This window comes from Sprattus sprattus (genome assembly GCF_963457725.1).
Source record: "Sprattus sprattus genome assembly, chromosome: 4".
Classification (NCBI taxonomy): domain Eukaryota; kingdom Metazoa; phylum Chordata; class Actinopteri; order Clupeiformes; family Clupeidae; genus Sprattus; species Sprattus sprattus.
This window is the reverse complement of record NC_137923.1, coordinates 28663616-28684431: the sequence shown is the minus strand read 5'-3', so window position 1 is coordinate 28684431 and position 20816 is coordinate 28663616. Positions and strand designations below refer to the sequence as shown.

The window sequence follows — 20816 nt, the reverse complement described above, 5'->3', positions numbered from 1 at the left end:
AGAAACTGATAGCTGAAACCTCCAGGATAACTTTTTGTAGCCTTCCCCTAAACAAAACTGCTGAACAATCTTTGTTTTCAGATAATTTGATAGCTATTTTGATGCCCCCATGTTGCCACTGTTCAGAGGAGAATCAAAGAGAAGCACAACTTGCAATTGGCTACCTTAAATACCTTTTCTAATGGTTGGATGCACCTTTCTATGGAATTGAAGGCTTGACGAGCTAACCAGACTAATTCTGTGTTGCATTTTATCAGCATTGAGTAGGTACAGGTATTCAAATCAACAAAATTATGAGGGTGCCCAAACTTTTGCACAGCCTATTTTTCACATTTGATTTAATTTCACACCAATAAATACTGCTACACTAAATATCTTTGTCTGGAAAACACCCCAGCACTCAGTGATAACTACAAAATAAATATTTGACCACTGTGATCTTTTTTGCTGAAATTATCATGCAGCCTTAGAGGGGTGCCTAAACTTTTGCATATGACTGTATATATGTGTGTGTGTGCATACAGTATTTAATTTATATATACATGTGCATTTAGTATTTAGTTTGTATATAGAAGTATGCGTAGTGTGTGTGGGTGTGTGTTGATGCTGTTTGAACTCAATTCTTTCCAAATCTAAAGAGACTGTTGCATTTTGAGTTAATGTAGTGTATATACTTGTGTGCACATATTATTCAATATGCATAAAGAACTGTGCAGTTAGTATTCTGTATATGCATACAGTATTTCATGTGTATATAGAAGAATGCGCACAGTATTTAATGCAAAAAGTGTATATAAAAGTGTGCATACAGTATTTAGTATGTATACAAAAGTATGCGTAGTGTGTGTGTGAGTGTTGATACTGTGTAAACTCCATTCATTCCAATACAAAATGACACCATCTACAGACTGAGGTTGTGATCTTACACACCATATTTTATTGACAATAATGACATTAAAAAGACCAAAATAAAATAACATAATAATTCTGCCTCTAGGCAGCGCCCTTTTCCATTTGAAACCGTGATTGAGAGGTACAAGAGTGCCAAATGAGAGAAGAAAACAAGAACAAAGGAGTAAAGGCCCAAGCCCCCCCGCCCCCCTACACATCTCTGCCGGCACTCCAAGCCCCTAATCAGATGTGTATATAATGCACTGAACACTATAACTTACATCTCGTATCACTTATCAATATAGTTCCCCATCACCTATTGATCATTACGCCTCTCACATACAACATGAGCAAGTTCGGCTCTACATCACAGGTAAAGCCCTTGACAGCGACATGACCTGCAGGTCCTACTGCAAGCCCAACACGGCTAACCTCAGCCCTAAGGAGACTCTCAGTTTCAGCTCCAGGGCATGCAGGCCCTCAGTGGCCGTCGTCAGCACGGTCTCACCCGCAGCCGAGCAGGTCCTCAACCGCAACGCCAGGCCATGTCAGTCATGTCGGTTCTGACCCGTGGTCTTTGGCAGCCTCCTGAACAGTCCAGACAACACGGGGGACAGTCCCCGGTCGCCGGGGCAACCCATCGCTACAGCGTCTCTAACCACAGCAGAAGACCTGATTTAGGGGCGGAGGTAAGAAAATGTGCTAACTCCCCCTTGTCTAATTAAGTCTCATTTCTGAGGGCCAAGACTGACCCAGGAACAGAGCGCAAACTCAAACTCCAAAGCAAGAGAATGATGGCCAGGTGCAAGAGATGAAGACCGGACGCGTGACATAAGCTGTGTGTCATTCTACAACTCACCTATGCTCACAATGCAGTAAATACCTATGCTCACAATGCAGAATCCAGTCTGTTTGGTTTTGTTTGTGTGCGGACGCTTACGTCCAGAACCGTTTTGGCTCTTTGACCTGGACCTAAACCTGGGCTAACGCTGGTCCACAGCTTTCTGTGAACACACAACAAGTGAAGGACAACTCCGACACGTGTGTTTATCTGTGTGTGTGTGTGTGTGTGTATGCCTGTATGTCTATCATTTGTACATACACAAAAAACTAAAAAGAAACCTCACTCCTGCCTATTGCCCCAGATACAGGTAACCCTTGCAGCAGCAGGATGTGAACTTTAAAGCAAAGAGAGACATTAGAAAGCAACAGAAAAAAAGAAAAAGAAAGAAAAAAGAAACATGGAAAAACAAAAATCAACAACATAACGTTCTGCATGCGCAGCCACCAGCAAGTTCAGTTTTCACTCACAAAACTGAAATATATCTGAACTGCGCCGATTGAGGCCCACGCCTTGCTGATATAACAAGTGTTATATATATATATATATATAATATATATATAATATAGTATATGTATATATAAAATCTATTTCCATTCTGGAGGTGGTAACTTGTGGTACCAGGTGCATGATTGAGAAAGGCCAGTATGACACGTGCTTGTGTGTCTATGCACGTGTCTGTGTACGTGTCTGTGTACGTCCCTGCGTGTGTGTGTGTGTGTGTGTGTGTGTGTCTTAAATATTGACATTGCGCCTGATAAAATCACTTGATGTGGTGCTTTCACAGCACATGTTTAACCCTAGACTCCAAAGAGAAGTCCCTGGGGGCCGGAGGAGCAGCCATTCTGCCAAACCAAACGTACGTGGGAATGGGATATTAGCACTAGAACTAGCACTAGCATTCGTACTAGCTCCTGCTACAGGCTGTGTGTAACACCTTCAGACGTTCGTGGGAATGGGGAATTAACACTAGCATTAGCACTAGCTCCTGCTACAGGCTGTGTGTTACACCTTCAGACGTTTGTTGGAATGGGGAATTAACACTAGCACTAGCATTAGCACTAGCTCCTGCTACAGGCTGTGCATTAGCCCTTCAGGAGACTATACCAGTGCACAGCTTTCAGTCCACTTGAAATAAACTGGGGATAAGACCGACAGGTACATTAACCTATCAGAACTCTGCATTAATGGGGCATGAATGCTGTGGGGTCTGCTAGTCGCCTCATCACAGGACATTACTGAGAGGTGTGTGTGTGTGTGTGTGTGTGTGTGTGTGTGTGTCACACTGTGAGAGCACAGGCTGTTCAGTTTGTAACTGTTGACATGAGTATATGTATAAACGTGTTAAAGAGTGACACTTAGCGCTGTGCGAGAGAGAGTGTGTGTGTGTGTGTGTGTGCGTGTGTGTGTGTTTGCATTAGGCTCAGTCAGTGATGCGAGTAGGGGTGCTGGGCTGGTTCAGGCCCATGGTCTTGCAGAGCCATCCAGCGAAGTCCACCTCTTCTACCTCAGAGCGCTTAATGAAGGTATGGTTCTAAAAGCACACAAGAGACCACACACACACACACACGAGAATTCAGTGGTTAATGCAGGTGTTGAATTTGTGACTCAAACCAGTTTCAACCCTGCACACACACTGCATAATTATGACATCTTGCAAATAAAATGATGCAGCAGAGATGAGACTACCGCTACAGAACTTGTCAGTATTAGAACATTTGTTACACACAAACACACACACACTAACACACACACACACACACACACACACACACACACACACACACACACACACACACACACAGACACACAGACTCACCATCAGCATCTTCAGGTCTGCTCGCTCCGCAGGGTTCTTGATGAGGCTGCACAAATAAACACCAGCAATATAAACATCAACAAACAATCAACACAAACACAGTTTACCGGACTGAGAGCAGACCACCTACCATTTAGTGACAAACTCCTGGAAGTCTGAGGTGAACACACCCAGGGGCAGCTTGGGAGGAGGCTGTGGGAGGAGACAGAACAGCAGACCACCAATCAGATTGCAACAGGAAGTGGAATCGTAGGATCAATCAGGGTTGGAATGATGCGGATTTAAGGGTTAGTTTCAGTGGTCTGACCCTACAGGAGTCACCGTCAGGACGTGTAACACAGACAACATGACTCAAGCAGAGCGTTAGAATATAAAAACAGTGCTATAGCTCAAAGACAGATTACCAACCTCACAAGACAGTACGACAAAGGCATCTTAACGTGTTATACGGGTTTATGGCAGTTATAAGATAAGTTGGCAAAGTTTATTGGGTAAGTTTGTCATGCGTGTGTTTTCATCTCGTTGACTGTGTAGTGTGTGAGGTTGGTCATGTGTGTGTCCTCACCTCGTTGTCTATGTAGTGTGTAAGGTGCCATGTGTTTGTCCTCACCTCGTTGACTTTGTAGTGTGTAAGATGTCATGTGTGTGTCCTCACCTCGTTGACTATGTAGTGTGTAAGGTGTCATGTGTCTGTCCTCACCTCGTTTACTATGAAGTGTGTGAGGTTTGTCATGTGTGTGTACTGACCTCATTGACTATGTAGTGTGTAAGGTGTCATGTGTGTGTACTCACCTCGTTGACTATGTAGTCCAGCAGCTCAAAGATGGCCATGGCCGGCCCGTGCCCTGAGGACAGAGGAGAAGGGCACAGGGGGGACACCAGAACTCAACAGTTAGTGAAGGCTTGACCTCTCTCATTACTCAAGCATGTGTGTGTGTGTGTGTGTGTCCTCACCACTGACTGGAGGGGTCTGGGTCGGGGTGAATTGCTGTGTGTGTGTGTGTGTGTCTCCTCACCACTGACTGGTCTTCCTGGAGGTCTGGATGGGGGTGATGTGCTGTGTGTGTGTGTGTGTATGTGTGTGTGTGTGTCCTCACCACTGACTGGAGGGGTCTGGGTCGGGGTGAATTGCTGTGTGTGTGTGTGTGTGTGTGTGTGTGTGTGTGTGTGTGTCGCTCTCCTCACCACTGACTGGTCTCCCTGGAGGTCTGGGTCGGGGTGATGTGCTCTGTGCCTCTCCCTCTCCCAGTGGCCGGCCGAACAGGGCCTCCAGTTCACGGGTGTCCGGCGGGGGGATGGGGTAGCGTCCGATGGACAACTCCACCAGGGACAGACCCATACTCCAGACGTCAGACTGCACAGAGTAGTGTGTGCCCTGCAAGCGCTCAGGCTGCATGCACACACACACACACACACACACACACACACACACACACACACACACACACACACACACGGACACACAAACACACACACACACACACACAATTAGAGGGACAGACACACAGGAGAGTGTGGTATTAGACAGAGATAAACATGTCTTAAAACATGACACTGGTCAAGGTTACTTTAAAACTGTGGTGTCAGTACAACCCATGTATACAACAGAAGTGAGAACACCCCTGTCTAATAACACAGAAGAGAGTAGACCCCTGTCCAATACCACTGAAGAGAGTACACCCCTGTCTTACATCACTGAAGAGAGTACACCCCTGTCTTACATCACTGAAGAGAGTACACCCCTGTCCAATACCACTGAAGTGAGTACACCCCTGTCTAATATCACTGAAGTGAGTACACCCCTGTCTTACATCACTGAAGAGAGTACACCCCTGTCCAATACCACTGAAGTGAGTACACCCCTGTCTAATATCACTGAAGAGAGTACACCCCTGTCCAATACCACTGAAGAGAGTACACCCCTGTCTAATATCACTGAAGTGAGTACACCCCTGTCTAATATCACTGAAGTGAGTACACCCCTGTCTAATATCACTGAAGTGAGTACACCCCTGTCTAATATCACTGAAGTGAGTACACCCCTGTCTTACATCACTGAAGAGAGTACACCCCTGTCCAATATCACTGAAGTGAGTACACCCCTGTCTAATATCACTGAAGTGAGTACACCCCTGTCTTACATCACTGAAGAGAGTACACCCCTGTCTAATATCACTGAAGTGAGTACACCCCTGTCTTACATCACTGAAGTGAGTACACCCCTGTCCAATACCACTGAAGTGAGTACACCCCTGTCCAATACCACTGAAGTGAGTACACCCCTGTCCAATACCACTGAAGTGAGTACACCCCTGTCTTACATCACTGAAGAGAGTACACCCCTGTCCAATACCACTGAAGTGAGTACACCCCTGTCTTACATCACTGAAGAGAGTACACCCCTGTCTTACATCACTGAAGAGAGTACACCCCTGTCTAATACCACTGAAGAGAGTACACCCCTGTCTAATATCACTGAAGTGAGTACACCCCTGTCTAATATCATTGAAATGTCAAATGATTCAAAATTGTAAAACCTTACAGTTGAACAGCAGGGTATTTGGTCTACCAGTTTAGACTGACTATATTCAAAACACAGGCCCCACAGTAGGAACTCAATGCAGCAAAACCAGTACACCTTTCATTACTGAGATTTCAAACCTTTTAGTTTTTTAATACTTCATATGTCCACCTTTATATTTGATGACACACTCAATCCTCCTTGGAATGGAGAACACTAGTGTTGCTCACATTTATAGAGAGACATTCTGCTATTCTTCAGAGACACCTGCTTCTTGCTGGAGGGGTTGTGTTGCTTGGTCGTGAAATAAAACAAATGTCATTTTAAATAAAATGTTTAACAAAAAAAAAAAATCACAAAAGGTGGTCTGTGGGATTTAAGCCAGGCGACAGGGAGTCATCTTACCCATATTCGAAGCAACGCTAACATAAACAATTTAAAGGCACAATATGCAACAATTATGCTTCAGGATTAGGGTTAGGATACGCAGTTTAACCTTAAAATAACAGCTTAAAAAAATTGGGGCGCTACAATGACTTTTAATATGGAGAATTGCGTCCGTGTCAATGGCATAGCAGGGTCGATAGGCATATAACTGCCTTCTGTAGTTTTGCCTGCCGATGCCCGCCGACCTGACTTTGATTACCTTCGGCCGATCTAGTAAGTAGCTTATTTGCCGTCTTGCTTAGTCTTGTGTTGCACATGATTGATGTTTGACTGTGTAAGGACAGTCGTTGAGTAATTAGTTTGTCATAATGTCAAAGTCAGCATATTTCAAGAGATTTCGTTAGTTTTAGCTGCTAGCATACCTTTAGCGAATAGCTATTAATCCTTAATGCACCTGTAAGGCACCACGTTATCCCACAACGCACATCGCAACACACTACCTTTAGGCCGCAAGGTGAAGCACGAAAAGTCCTTTAGAAAATGAATCCCGTTCCACTCACTGGCATCTACACAATCTTTAGCTTATAAAAAAGAACGAGTCGTGGTTAGTTACCAAAAAAAAGTTCGTCGCTGATTTTCCAGTCGATTGTCTATAAAGCTTTGTTTTATGCAGAACTAGAGACTTCAGAGCGTAATAAGATTTTTGTTGGGAGCCGTGCCACGGTTCGACACGTGATCATGCTACACCAATGAGAAGGCTGCATTTGTCAACAGAATGGAAAAATGGCGGCTCCCGTGTGGTTGGAAACATCGTTAAAGATAGAGGAAAACATCCGAACATCCTCAAAAGTGGGCTAAATTAATTCTAATTAGTGCTGTATAGATAGCCACTTCCAAGAATAACAATGAGGCGAATATACGATAATGTTATTTTTATGTTAAGTCATTTACATCAAGTTTCACATACATGGGAATACCCATTACTGACGATCTTACATGGACTGTGAACACCCACCGAAGAAATCAAGGCAAAGACTGTACTTCCTACATCAGCTGAGGAAGTTCAGCACCATCAGCTGTGTGTCCTGACAGCATCACTTGGTATGGGAACTGTACAGCCTGTGACTGCAGCACCGAATCATCAGAGCATCACTCCATATTCTGCAGGAGACCTACAAGAAAAGACCTACCTACCAGCGCCCAAGGTATTGTAAAGGATTCCTAACATCCTGACCATGGACTTGAGGTCAGGCAAACGTCTCTGCTGCTACAAGACCAGAACAGAGAGACTGAGGAGGAGCTTCTTTCCTCAAGCATTCCTTATCCTGAACACACACAATGACTATAAAACATCAATTACACCTTTTTTCACACACTGCTCTTTAAACTCCCTCTTGCTATTTATGAAAAATATTTCTTGATCTTTCTTTCTTCACACTCGCACAGAAAAAACAGTAGTATTTTTATGTATGTGACAAATAAACCTCCATGTATCAATAAAAGGCAGTAATTGTAAATACCAATGACCATCTGTTTGTTCATTCATTCATTCATTCATTCATTCTTCCACAAATGAAAACACCACTAATGAACCATAAAAACACTCTTCATGAAACATGAAATATGATATATAAAACTGTACAAAACTGAATAAGAAATAACAGATTAGGGACACTCAGTTCTCACTGTTAGTGTCAGTGTCAGGACAGTTATCTTCCAGTTCCTACAGCAATGACATAGGTCAACTACATGCAACACAATCCTGCAGAAAAACATCTGTCTGTCTCACAGGCACCTTTGCAGCCACAGTGCATCACATGCAAAACACTGTCAGGGGCCGGATTTCTAGTCATCCAGGTGACGTGCAAGTTCCCATCCTCTATTTGCCAACCATAGCCAGCAGGTGATGGAGCACTTATATTATGTTTGAGACAGGACCTCATTATTGCAGCCTGGTAGTTTGCCCTTTTGCAGTGCTGATGGAGGGCATCAGTGGTAGGGGGAATGGATAATTCTGGCAAGGCTGATGATGTCATACCGAAAGCCTTGAACCTAGCTTTATTTACATTATCAGCAGCCGACTGATCATGTGGCATACATCGCAAAGAAATGCAAATGTTGACTGCTCCAAGTTTATGTTAGTACCTAAACTTTTAAAAGCCTTTAGGTACTCATCTTTCTCACATGCAACAGAAAATGTCTTTCTTTTTCCTTTGCCATAAAAGGCACTTGTGGAGTCACACCCAGAGAATGTTTGAATTCCGATCAAGGCTGAACACACACTGGTTCCAAGAGCTGATGACACCTTGTAATGTCAATGATACATGTCCTGTTGCCAGTCCCTGTGAAAACATATAAAGTGCATGGCAAATCTGTCTGCACACTTACAGCAATGACTGCCACATCTGTAGATGCCAGACAGTGTAGCGGGTTGAAACGGAAACGGTTCACCTTACAGCCTAATGAGGATGTGCATGTGTGTGAGTGTGAGTGTGCACACACTGGGCACCTTCACGAGGCTTCTCTCCAGTCTTCTCTTCCACACACACACACACACACACACAGAGTTGAAGACCTTGTAAATGTTTTCCCACATAGTATGTTTTTGCATATGAAAATGCCAGTGAAAATGCCTTTACATATTGTAAACATATAAAAGGTCAGGCACATTTATGTGGACCTTCCCTGCCATGTACTATCAGGTGACGTTTTAAAGACCCAGCTTGTTTAGAAGTTTTTCCACATTGGCATGAGTAGCAACATATGCATTTGAGAAGGGCAAACTTCACAATTCAGAATTCAAGCATTTACGTGGCTTTTCTTCACTGTGCAACCGCTGATGGCATTTCAGACTTGATGTCCTAGTGCAGTGTTTCTCAACCACTGGGCCGACGCACTTATCATCCTTATTACTACTGTATTTTCTGCTGTGTCTTATTGATATAATGTATTTAACCCTTATTTAATGTTAATCACAATTACAAACGAGGGTCTGACAGGGCTTACAATTAGGTGTGAGTGCTCCAGATCAATGAGGAAAAGTCAACCCCTTCGCTGGATTTCTAAAGTTGGGATGATTATTGTATTTCTGTAAGTGTGTGTGTGTGTGTGTGTGTGTGTGTGTGGGAGAGAGAGAATCTGGGAGTGGAGCTGTAATGTTATAGGGGAATGAGGGTTTATTGTTGTGAATGAAATCTCACCTGTGAGTGTGTGTGTGCGTGTGTAGGCTATGTGTCGATGTGGAGTGAAATGTGTGTGTAGCCTACTGTATGTGGGGTGTGTGTGTTTGTATGTGGAGTGTGTGTGTGGTTGTTGCCACCTTAAGTTTTTGCCCATTTTCTTAAATCCATAGTGTCAAAGTTAGTTAAACTCGCAGGCAAACATAGTTTTTGCAGGGGCAGTGAACCAGCTCAAGGATCACCTTTGGAGCTGGTGGAAGTGACATCCAGAGTCATAATTCTTGTCTTTGTTCATCTGTCAGACGATGTCCTCATTTCTTTGTGATTTCTAAGAAATGCTCATGACTTCTTACAATGTTGCATGGAATTGTTTGTGTATCATCTAAGCCTATGATTTCTCATAGTTAAGATCACCTCAGCTGACGTAGGAAGTACAGTCTTTGCCTTGATTTCTTCGGTGGGTGTTCACAGTCCATGTAAGATCGTCAGTAGCCTAATGGGTATTCCCATGTATGTCAAACTTGATGTAAATGACTTAACATAAAAATAACATTATCGTATATTTGCCTCATTGTTATTCTTGGACGCGGCTATCTATACAGCACTAATTAGAATTAATTTAGCCCACTTTTGAGGATGTTCGGATGTTTTCCTCTATCTTTAACGATGTTTCTAACCACACGGGAGCCGCCATTTTTCCATTCTGTTGACAAATGCAGCCTTCTCATTGGTGTAGCATGATCACGTGTCGAACCGTGGCACGGCTCCCGACAAAAATCTTATTACGCTCTGAAGTCTCTAGTTCTGCATAAAACAAAGCCATATAGACAATCGACTGGAAAATCAGCGACGAACTTTTTTTTGGTAACTAACCACGACTCGTTCTTTTTTATAAGCTAAAGATTGTGTAGATGCCAGTGAGTGGAACGGGCTGAAACGAAAACCGTGTTCACCTTACGGCCTACTTGGCGTGCTAGGATAAATCCTGACCGGGCTGAAGTTTGCAGAGTTTTTATTGTTTCTATGCAGGTTTCGTTTTGTTGTGATCCCCAAAACACGTTAAAAAGCATTGGAGTTTAAAACTTAATAAAATTCACATATAATCCAATACATTTTTATGACAGTCAAAATCATAATCATGACTTTTTATGACATTTAAGGCCTTAAATTCAGAGGATCAACTTTGAGACTTTTTATTACTTTTTTAGGACCCGCGGAAACCCTGCTAGCTATACTTACTTTAAGGCCTGTATTTTTAATATAGCCTTTACAAAGTATTTGTTGAGATTGTTCATAAGTACTTGTCAATTTGCAATGCACATGTTAATAGAGTGTGTGTGTGAAAAGTGTGTGTGGTAAAAGTGTGAGTGGTAAAAGTGTGTGTGGTAAGCGTGTGTTTGGTAAGCGTGTGTGTGGTAAGCGTGTGTGTGCTTGTAAGTGCTTGTGCGAAAAGTGTCTGCGTTAAGCGTGTGTGTGAAAAGTGTGTGCGGCAAGCCGTGGGTGCTGTAAGCATGTGTGCCGTAAGGGTGTTGGCCATCTCCTGCCACTCACCGACATGTAAGAGCGTGTGCCCACGAAGGAGTTGGCCATGGAGTCGATGAGCTGCCCACTCACACCAAAGTCACACAGCTTGATCTCACCGCGAGAATTCACCAGGATGTTAGAGGGCTTTACGTCTGTGAGAGGAACACATGGAGCGCAATCATGTTACAGGTGTGTGTGTGTGTGTGTGTGTGCGTGAGTGTGTGTGCGTGTGTGCCTATGTGTGCATATGTGTGTGTGCGTGCGTGCGTGTGTGTGTGTATGTGTCACAGCTTGATCTCACTGACAGAGTTCACCAGGATGTACGAGAACTTTACTTCTGGGGAAAAGACGTTTCTGTTCGAGTTTGTGCAAGCAAAGAGCATGATCTGTGTGTTTGTGTGTGTGTGCGTAAGCACTGCTCTCTAGCCCCAGACTCACCTCTGTGCATAATCTGGTGCTTCTCACGGAGGTAGGCCAGGCCCCTTAGAACCTAAGAACACACAGATGTGGGGAACGTCACTTTCATGCTTCTGTTTATGCATGTTCCCACCACTGCATTACACTCAGGGGAACCTCAGTGATCATCAGCCCCTCTCAAACTTCACACTCACACTCCAGCTCATTCAGGTCGGCCCCTCGAGTTGAGCGAGTCAGTGGCGTGTCACTGAATGAGACAGGGAAGGGTAAGGACCTTAGTACTTGTGCCTTGAGTATTTCCATATGACAGTTAGTGTGGGATCAGTGCCAGAGGGTAAGTCTGGGAATGTTTAGATCATGTAGTTCTGTACTAAACTGTCCAGGAATGATTCCATTTTGCCTGGGAATGTTTATATAATGTAGTGCTGTACTAAACTGCCCGGGAATGATCCCATTTTGCCTGGGAATGTTAACATCATGTAGTGCTGTACTAAATTAACTCTTGGTTTCAGGAATGAGTGTTCTTTATGTAACATGGTCCCTCACCAGTGGGCTGCGGGTTATACTCACCGCTATACTGACTTTGCCCAGGATCTCCTCTGGGATCCTCTTGGCCTCCTTCATCACCTGATCAAGAGATCCACCATCCTGTAGGGGGGCGATAAAATGAGATTAGAGAGACCTACTAAACTAAAACCCTCTAAAACCTTTCTGTCCTCCCTCCCTCTAAAACCTTTCTGTCCTCCCTCCCTCTAAAACCTCTTTCTCTCCTCCCTCCTTCCCTCTAAACCTCTCTCCATCCTCCTCAAGGAGTCAGCAAGCAGTTGCTGACCCCTCCTTTACAGTAGAAGGCCCCATGAAAACAACAATGTAGGACTGCTCAAACTAGGAATGATTCTTCTTTCAACTTTCTCTTCTTCTCTATCTCTCTGCATCCATCCATCTCTCACCATGTGCTCCAAGTAGTTGCTAATCTATCTGTTGCTATAGAAACCCATGATGTATCTCTATCCTTAGATCTGATTATCATTTTTCCTCTCTATCCATCTCCCCATCGCTGTAGAAGGCTCCACAGAAGCCCACGGTGTGGCATTACACAACCTCCACTGTATCTACCCGTCTTTCTCTCCATCCCCCTCTCGCTATCCATCCCTCCACCCCTCACCATGTGCTCCATGCAGATGCTGATCTCCCCGTCGCTGTAGAAGGCTCCGTAGAAGCCCACGATGTAGGGCGAGTTGCACTCGTGCAGCACCTGCAGCTCTCTGATGATCTGGTTGCGGATGGCCGGCTTGATCTCCAGGTGGATCAGCTGGGTGGGAGACACAGCAGGGTTAGAGTTGAACCAGTCTGATTGTCAACATGTCTGTCTGCCTGTCTTTCACTTTCACATTCACTCTCACTCTTTCTTATTCATTCTCTCCCTCACAAAAAGTTGAGTACTTAGGAGCGATGAGCATTTGAAAGAGATTGACATTGGAGAATAATGTGTGATACTTCGTTAGCCTTCACAATTAGCAATAAAGTTGTGTGTGACAAAGAAAGTCTGGGAGCATGGCTGAAGTCAGACCAGAATAAGACTGGCCGCTTGGGGACACATTCCAGACACCTCAGGCCAGAGCTGCAGTTACCTTTTTGAGGTTTTTTTATTTTTATATAGGCAACTAGCTTTAACATAGCTTTACAATTAATTTTGATGGTTTATGGTCATGCGAAGGGTGAACACACCGGTCGTTCCAATTAGCCACATGTAGCTCTATGGTTCCAGGTGGCACATCCCACGGACCAGTAAGAAAAGCGGTCACAGCACAACATTGCCAACTATATCGCTATACAGCTACAGTTCTGGCCAGACTTGCAGTGTAGTGTGATTATTATGTGGACATCAAGCAGTGAAGGCCCCACTGCCAGTCTACATTACCCCTGCCCCAGCACTCTGCCGACAGGGACAAGGGTGTGATGGGGTGTCCTACCTTGCGCGCCATCACCAGGCCCGAGGGCTTATGGCAGACCTTGTTCACCACGCCACCATTGCCGGCACCCAGTTCACAGATGCGGTGGAAGTCGTCGTCCTTGAGCTCGCCCACCTTTGCCTTCTGGGTAAGGAAGGCTTCCAAGCGTTTCTTCTGCTGCTCGTCAAGATCCAGCTCCTCCAGCTTCTTCTGCAGAGCTTCCAGGTTAGCCCTGAGGGAGGGAGTCGGACATTTGTTGTTATTCTATTGTTGTTTTAACGTATCATTATTTGTATTGTATCAATTCTGTTCATTATATTTGTCCTTCTTTGTGTGTATGTAATTTGTGTAATATGGATGTGTTAAATGCTTTGGCAATTTTGTTCCAAAACATTCATGCCTTTAAAGTTTCTTTGAATTGAATTGAGAGAGGTCACAGACAATGAGAGAGAGAGAGAGAAAAAAAGAGAGAGAGGACAGAGAGAGAGACAGACAGTACAGGGAGAGAGATAGGACAGGGGGAGAGAGAGATAGAGGACAGGGAGAGAGAGGGGAGAGGTACACAAGACGACAGGATTGAGAGGAGAAGATGAATGCGTGGTAAAGATGTGTGAGACATGAAAGAGTGTGGGGACGGGATTTAGGAATGGTGGTGGCAAAAATGCATGGGTGAGGAAGAAGAAAACCAGTTGGACAGAAAAGATAAACAATGAGAGAAAAACAGATGGATGGTAAATGAGTTAGAGTGACAGAGACAAGACATGGGCGGGACATTTCTCGCAGTCGCCACTCTTGCTAACGACAATGGGGACACCATCGTCTGAAGCGCAACAACCACATGAGGGGAACTTACTCTGAAGCCGCATCTATGGTGGTAGACGTGGGCTGTCCTTCTCCTACGGTGGAGATGTTGAGAGGCACCGGTCGTCTTTTTGGGGCCATGGCAATGATCTGTCAGTCAGATGTCTCCAATCCGTTGATGTATTTTTAAGATGTGTAGATAACTCTTTCAACTGCAATAATACGACCTTGGAGAGGTTGCGTTATCGTTATAGTCGCTCGGCCGCAGAGTGGTGTCAACAAAACAATTGAATCAACACCTTCACCGCTAATTCAAATAGCGATAATGATTGCTGACTAGCTAGCTATCTTACAGTCATAGTGAATTTCATATAAGATTCATTTCCACCAAGTTCCATAAACCGAGCAGCATATCGGGACACCCTAACTCACTACCTCTGATGTCAAGTTAAGCGATCACCGGAGATGAATAACGTCTATATTAAACGTCGGTCACAACTAACAATCTGGTACGTTTACCAGAGCTAACGTTAACTATGTAGCTGACATTAGCTTGTCATTACTAATAGACCGCTAATTGAGAGTATGCAAGATGTGTTAAGCAGTCCGCTTAACTTACATTGAAACAGATCAACAGATGAGGCAAGCTAGTGAGCTAACACATTTTTTTTTCAATTATGACATTAAATGGTCTATATTTAAGTCGGTTAGCAATTTCTCAGATTGACAAGTTAACGTTCGACACTAACTAGCAAACCAGGCTACTGACAGGATAACGGTATATGCCCATTTAACATTTTAGCTAGCTAACTATTACGCTAAAGGAGTGTGATAATTAAAGCGCAAGGATTTCCCCTACTTCTGGCTGTGCCGAGGTCTAGCAATACATAACATACACTCGACCAAAACGCATCACTACATTTAGGCAAACCAGCCATTAAAGTTAGTTTCCAAGCTAGGCACCCTGGCTAACAATACATAACTTGCTAATTCTCACAGAACGAAAGGACGACCGACTCGTCGGTGGCTAAACAGCCGTCTTGGCTAGCTATCTTAGCAAGCTAACACGAGCATAACGTTAGCTGACAGTTACCGTACAAATGGCATGGGCTTTTGGAGTCAAGATGACTACAACGGTGAAAGGCTTCGCAAACGTTGTTTTGGAAAGAGCTGAAGTTTGCTCTATCAGGAATAAGAAGAGGCAGCTTGCCTTGCACGAAATTTCCCAGGTTAAGGTTGGGGGGCACGGCTAAATTTGGCCCTTTTCGCCCAAACCCAATCCAGGCTAGGAGCATAAAGACGGAAGCGTTAGTGACGTTACGGTAAGTGGCGCCCCGCCCATAGACATACGTTTTCTACATCTATGGCCCCGCCTACATGAACCTGGAAGTCCGCTGAATCCGGTAGGAAAGCCTTATATTCATTTAAATAAATTAAATACTTAATCTTATTTTTTTCTTTCTCTCTGTCTATAACTTTAGTTTATATTCACTATTGGAAAACAGTTGGGAAAAAAGTCCCTTTTTGTTAGATTCCATGTCTGTCATCCCATTTCCCATGAGGCATTGCTCCGACCATTTTACATACATTTATGAATAAAAAAGCAAATTAAATCGCTGGCCAATTTATATTTGTGGTCATGAAAGTTATGTTACGTCTGAATAAGAAGAATTAGAGATTAAGAATTAGAGACCGGTCGCCCTCACCTCTGTAGTCATGAAAGTATTTGAACGCCTGGTCCTCTCCTATCTAAAAGCATCCACTGACCACCTCATGGACCCCCTTCAATTTGCATACAGAACCAACCGCTCAGTAGATGATGCAATCAACATAGCCTTTCACTACATTCTACAACACCTGGTCTATCGGAACACCTTTGCAAGAGTCCTGTTTGTGGATTATAGCTCTGCCTTCAACACCATCATTCCCGACCTCCTCCATAGCAAACTGACCCATCTGAACATCCACCCCCTCACCTGCCTATGGATTACAGATTTTCTCACTGATAGGAGACAGTATGTCAGGCTGGGCCCGCTTCTATCACAGCCCCGCACAGTTAACACCGGTGCCCCCCAGGGTTGTGTGCTGTCCCCCCTGCTCTTCTCTCTTTACACGAATGACTGCTCCTCCCGTGACCCGTCTGTCAAGACCATCAAGTATGCAGACGACACCACCCTGATAGGTCTCATCAGCAACAACGACGAGTCTGCCTACCGGAGGGAGGTCGCCCATCTAGAGTCCTGGTGTGCAGTCAGCAACCTAGAGCTCAACGTCAACAAGACAGTGGAGATTATTGTGGACTTCCGAAAAAAGGTTCAGACATATCCACCACTTGTCATCAACAACTCATCTGTCACTGTAGTCGAACATTTCAAATTCCTAGGCACAACCATCACCAACACACTAAAATGGGACAATAACATCACTCAACTTATGAAGAAAGGCCAGCAGCGCCTGTTCTTCCTTCGGCAGCTGAGAGGACTTCAGGTCAGCCCCCCCATCATGGTGCAGTTCTACAGGGCCATCATTGAGAGTGTGCTTACATCCTCACACTCGGTCTGGTATGACTCTGCCTCTGCCCGCTCTAAGGCCAGGCTCCAAAGAGTCGTACGGGCTGCAGAGCGCATCATCGGCTGCCCCCTTCCTTCCATCAAGGACCTCCACAGCTCCAGATCCCGCAGGAAAGCTGTGAAGATTACAGCAGACCCCTCACATCCTGGCAACTGCCTCTTTAACCGTCTCCCCTCTGGACGGCGATATAGGGCCATCGTGACAAAAAACCTCACGTCACCTCAATAGCTTTTTTCCCCAAGCAATAGCCCTCATAAACAGCCCTTGCACATGAGCTTTATGGCTCCTCTCAGCACTTTATTTATTTAACTTATTTAACAATTCTATTATTGCACTACCTCCATGGTCATACTGGTACTCTCTTGTATTGTTCTGTCTTGTCCCTTTGTTCTGTTCTATGTTCTATTTGTAATGCTCCAGCCTGCATGGAGAATACCATTTAAAATTCCTAGTAGCTCTGTACATGGCGAAATAAAGAAATTGAATTGAATTAGATCAAGATAGGAGGCTAATCAAAAATCAGAAGGCTGGGTTAATGTTAGTGAATTCGAGGCCCACCACGAGTGAGATTTTGAGGGAGAACAAGTTATATATGGGCCATTCTACCGAATTCGTGTAATATGCAGTCCCTCAACAATAAAAACTATTTACAAAACAAATAGGTGTTTAGGCATAGATATTTAATTAGAAAATGTTATGGTCTATATAAACCCAATGCATTACATGAGATAGTGATAAGCTAAATATATACAAAATCATCATTTATAGGGTACTTTCTATTGGGAAGTAGCTGTCCCCAACCCTGACATCTAAATTTCAATGCCTTTAAATAACACTTTTCAATTTTTTTAGATTTTTTTCAATGATTTCATTTCAAAGATTTTTATGATTGGGTTGAAACAGAACTTGGAATATTTAGATTTATTGTGGGTTTAATTTTTAAATCAATTTTCTATACTCAAAAAATCATGTCCCTAGTTTTCATGTCACTACCGAAACACAAGAGTTTTAGTCCATTGGCTGAGCCTGTGTTTTAGCCACGACTCTGCATTTTTGACCATGCAGTGACACTGCATCTCTGACCCTCATGGTTGAATGGTAAGTAGCTAAATCCCATAGTTTTTGTATAAATGTGTTCCAAAGTCTGAAAATCGACGTGTAACCTTAAGAATTGTCACTACCGAAACGCATGTTTTCTTCAGTTAAGTAAACCTTTTGGGGTTTCATGGAAAATCTTATGTTTGTATGTGTGTTCACCTCTTCAAAGATGTATTTGCATGCCGTGTGCTTGTTAGAATTCTTTATTTATGCTTAAAGTTAGCTAGAATTGTCACTACCGAAACAGTCACTACCGAAACATATGGTAGTGACCTGATGATTTCAGTAGTGACAAAATGAAATGGTAAGTTGTTCAATCCCATAATTTTTAAATAAATGTGTTGTGTGGACTAAAGGGCGGCCCAGAGCAACTTTTGGAAGATTTTGGGAGAGAAATGAACATCCATCCAACAGTGCAGTCACTACCGAAACACTGGATGTCACTACCGAAACAGTGCAGCACTACCGAAACACAGGATGTTTTGTAAAAAATTAAGTATATTGAGTAATCAACTAAATTGTTATGATACTGATTGGATTAATGTATGTTCAATTTCATCAATGAACAACTCTGGAATCAATATGATCAGTATTTTGCATTGTACAAAGAAATATTGCACTTAGATTTTGATGAATTGTATAAATTGAACTTGAAAGTTTGGTAAAAAATTCATTTTTATGGATTTCATTGTAAAAACCTTCAAGAAATATTTGTAAAAATACTCTTCAGAGAAGGGAAGGAAACACAATCTGAACAGGTCAATAATAATACTTTTTTACTATAGTAAATGTGATGTTTCGGTAGTGACAATTTTTGGAAGAGGAAAAACATTCCAACACATTCTGAAAATACAATATAAAAATTGACTGTTCTTTTACTAGATAAGTGTACTTTAGATATGGTACAATATACATACGGACAAAGTTTTGGGAATAAAACATAAAAAAATCAAAATATTTCCGACCTGACTTTGCACCAATTCGGTAGAATGGCCCATATATAGTGGTTGGAGATCGCGAAAAGATCACGTGGGGCAATGACGTCATCAAGTTGCGTGAAACCGTGCAGACAAACACCAGCCCCCGTACCGATTCAAATCTACTCACTTTCTACCCCAGACTTCGATCGTTGCGGATAGAGAGTGCGGATAGAGAGTGCTCGTCTAAATGATAGGGCTATCTGTATTAGCTATCTGTATCAGATTGAGATAGGGTCCATGTAAACAACCTCTTAGACGAACACTCTCTATCCGCACACGGTATCTGCAACGATTCGAATCGGGGGAAGAAAGTGAGTAGATTTGAATCGGTACAGGGGCTGGTGTTCGTGTGCACGGATTCACGCATCCTGATGATGTCATTGTCCCACGTGATCGCGTCACGATTTCCAACCAATATATATAACACTTGTTGTCTCTCTACATCTCACTCATGGTGTGTCTCGACTCCAGTTACTCCATTATGGGTTTATTTACTGGTATATTTAATTGTGTTGTAAACGGTGACCAGTTAAGGCTCACCGTCAACATATGGGGCTGGTTTTAACGCATAATACCGTTACATTTAATGTTATATTTAATTGTGTTGTAAACGGTTAACAGCATAAGGCTCAACGTCAACATATGGGGCTATGTTGTATTACTGTTACTAGTAATGAATGCACTGCTTAACTAATAATTCAATAAACTTGAAGCGTAACATCATAAACCTTGGTGGATTTCAAACGTAAACAAATGCGCTTGTAACCGTTTACAACACAACAAGCGTGGGGTATGTACTACAGCCGGTTCATCCCAATCGGCTGGGGTTCGTCCTTACGCAAATCTCTTGTTACCAGGCTCCATCCTTACGCAATTAAAAGATTCGATTTGTGTGAAAAATGAACCCGATTCAGTGAATCTGGGCTCCGTGTAAACTTGGCCTAAGACTGCTCTTCATAGACTACAGTTAAGCATTCAACACAATCATCCCAGCCATACAAGTCAGCAAACTAGCTGCACTAGCCCCCCCCAACTGCACCTGGATAAAGGCCTTCCTCACATACTAATTGAAAAACAACCTGAAGTGTAAGCTGCTGGTGGCCTTTTACTGGGATACTGCATTTCGGTATGGTACTTCGGTTCTTCTGCAGCAGACAAGAGAGCCCTCCAAAGAACAATAATAATAGCCCAAAAAATATATGTTGTTCCTCATAGCACCAAACAGGAGTCACTGCTCATTGGTGGTCACATGACATAAGGGCTGTAGTTCACAGTCGCATATCAGCGCAGTAAGTATTACATTTTTTTCTTTGATTGCCGTTTTTAATGTTTGTTTGCATCAACAGAGGTTTAACATGACCTTGTTTGTTCTGTGTACCTAATATGTGTAGTTAATCTACGTAGGCCTACGTTAAACTGTTTTGTTTTTTCGCAAATGAAGCTTGCTTTTGATTGTGTTTCCATATTCACACACTCAAAGGGAAACTTTGGGATTTTTTAAACATGCCATTGTGTTTCCATATTCACACAACCGTGGTTGAAACATCCAGAAGTTTGACATTGCGTAGATCTTTTTGATTACAAACTTTCACTAGGGACAATGATGGATTAAAATCGGTCCAGTAGTCCTATTGAGGTAGAACGCTGTAAAATAGGTTAATGTAGGCCATAAAGCAAGCATCTGCGTTACAGTAAACTGCTGGATTTCGCCCCTGACAGACTCATAATGTTATTATAAGTGACTGACAACATGGAAAGTATCCTTACAGTGGTATATTGTAATTTTTCCTCAATAACTGTCTAAAGAAACCGTACAAAATGACTGTTTCCACAAT

The 20816-nt window shown here is 43.2% G+C and overlaps 1 protein-coding gene across 1 annotated transcript; it reads right to left on the bottom strand.

Annotated features, from left to right (window-relative positions):
• Positions 1 to 909: 909 nt before the first annotated feature.
• map2k2b (mitogen-activated protein kinase kinase 2b) lies at positions 910 to 15599 on the bottom strand. The gene is made up of 11 exons (XM_080836972.1): positions 14385 to 15599; positions 13553 to 13763; positions 12745 to 12891; positions 12150 to 12227; positions 11601 to 11652; positions 11190 to 11314; positions 4737 to 4941; positions 4344 to 4396; positions 3682 to 3743; positions 3552 to 3597; positions 910 to 3266 (listed from the first exon to the last, which is right to left on the bottom strand). The coding sequence occupies exons 1-11, from the start codon at positions 14471 to 14473 to the stop codon at positions 3156 to 3158; spliced, it is 1179 nt and encodes a 392-aa protein (XP_080693098.1). The 5' UTR covers positions 14474 to 15599; the 3' UTR covers positions 910 to 3155.
• Between the last annotated feature and the right edge of the window lie 5217 nt (positions 15600 to 20816).

What these genes read in the sequence shown, in the direction of transcription:
- map2k2b (XM_080836972.1), bottom strand. Translation starts at nt 14,473, where the DNA reads ATGGCCCCAAAAAGACGACCGGTGCCTCTCAACATCTCCACCGTAGGA. An exon ending in ACCATAGATGCGGCTTCAGA is followed by an intron (nt 13,764 to 14,384) that starts GTAAGTTCCCCT and finishes TCCCTCCCTCAG; the next exon opens with GGCTAACCTGGAAGCTCTGC. An exon ending in TGGGCAAAGTCAGTATAGCG is followed by an intron (nt 11,653 to 12,149) that starts GTGAGTATAACC and finishes GTGTGTTCTTAG; the next exon opens with GTTCTAAGGGGCCTGGCCTA.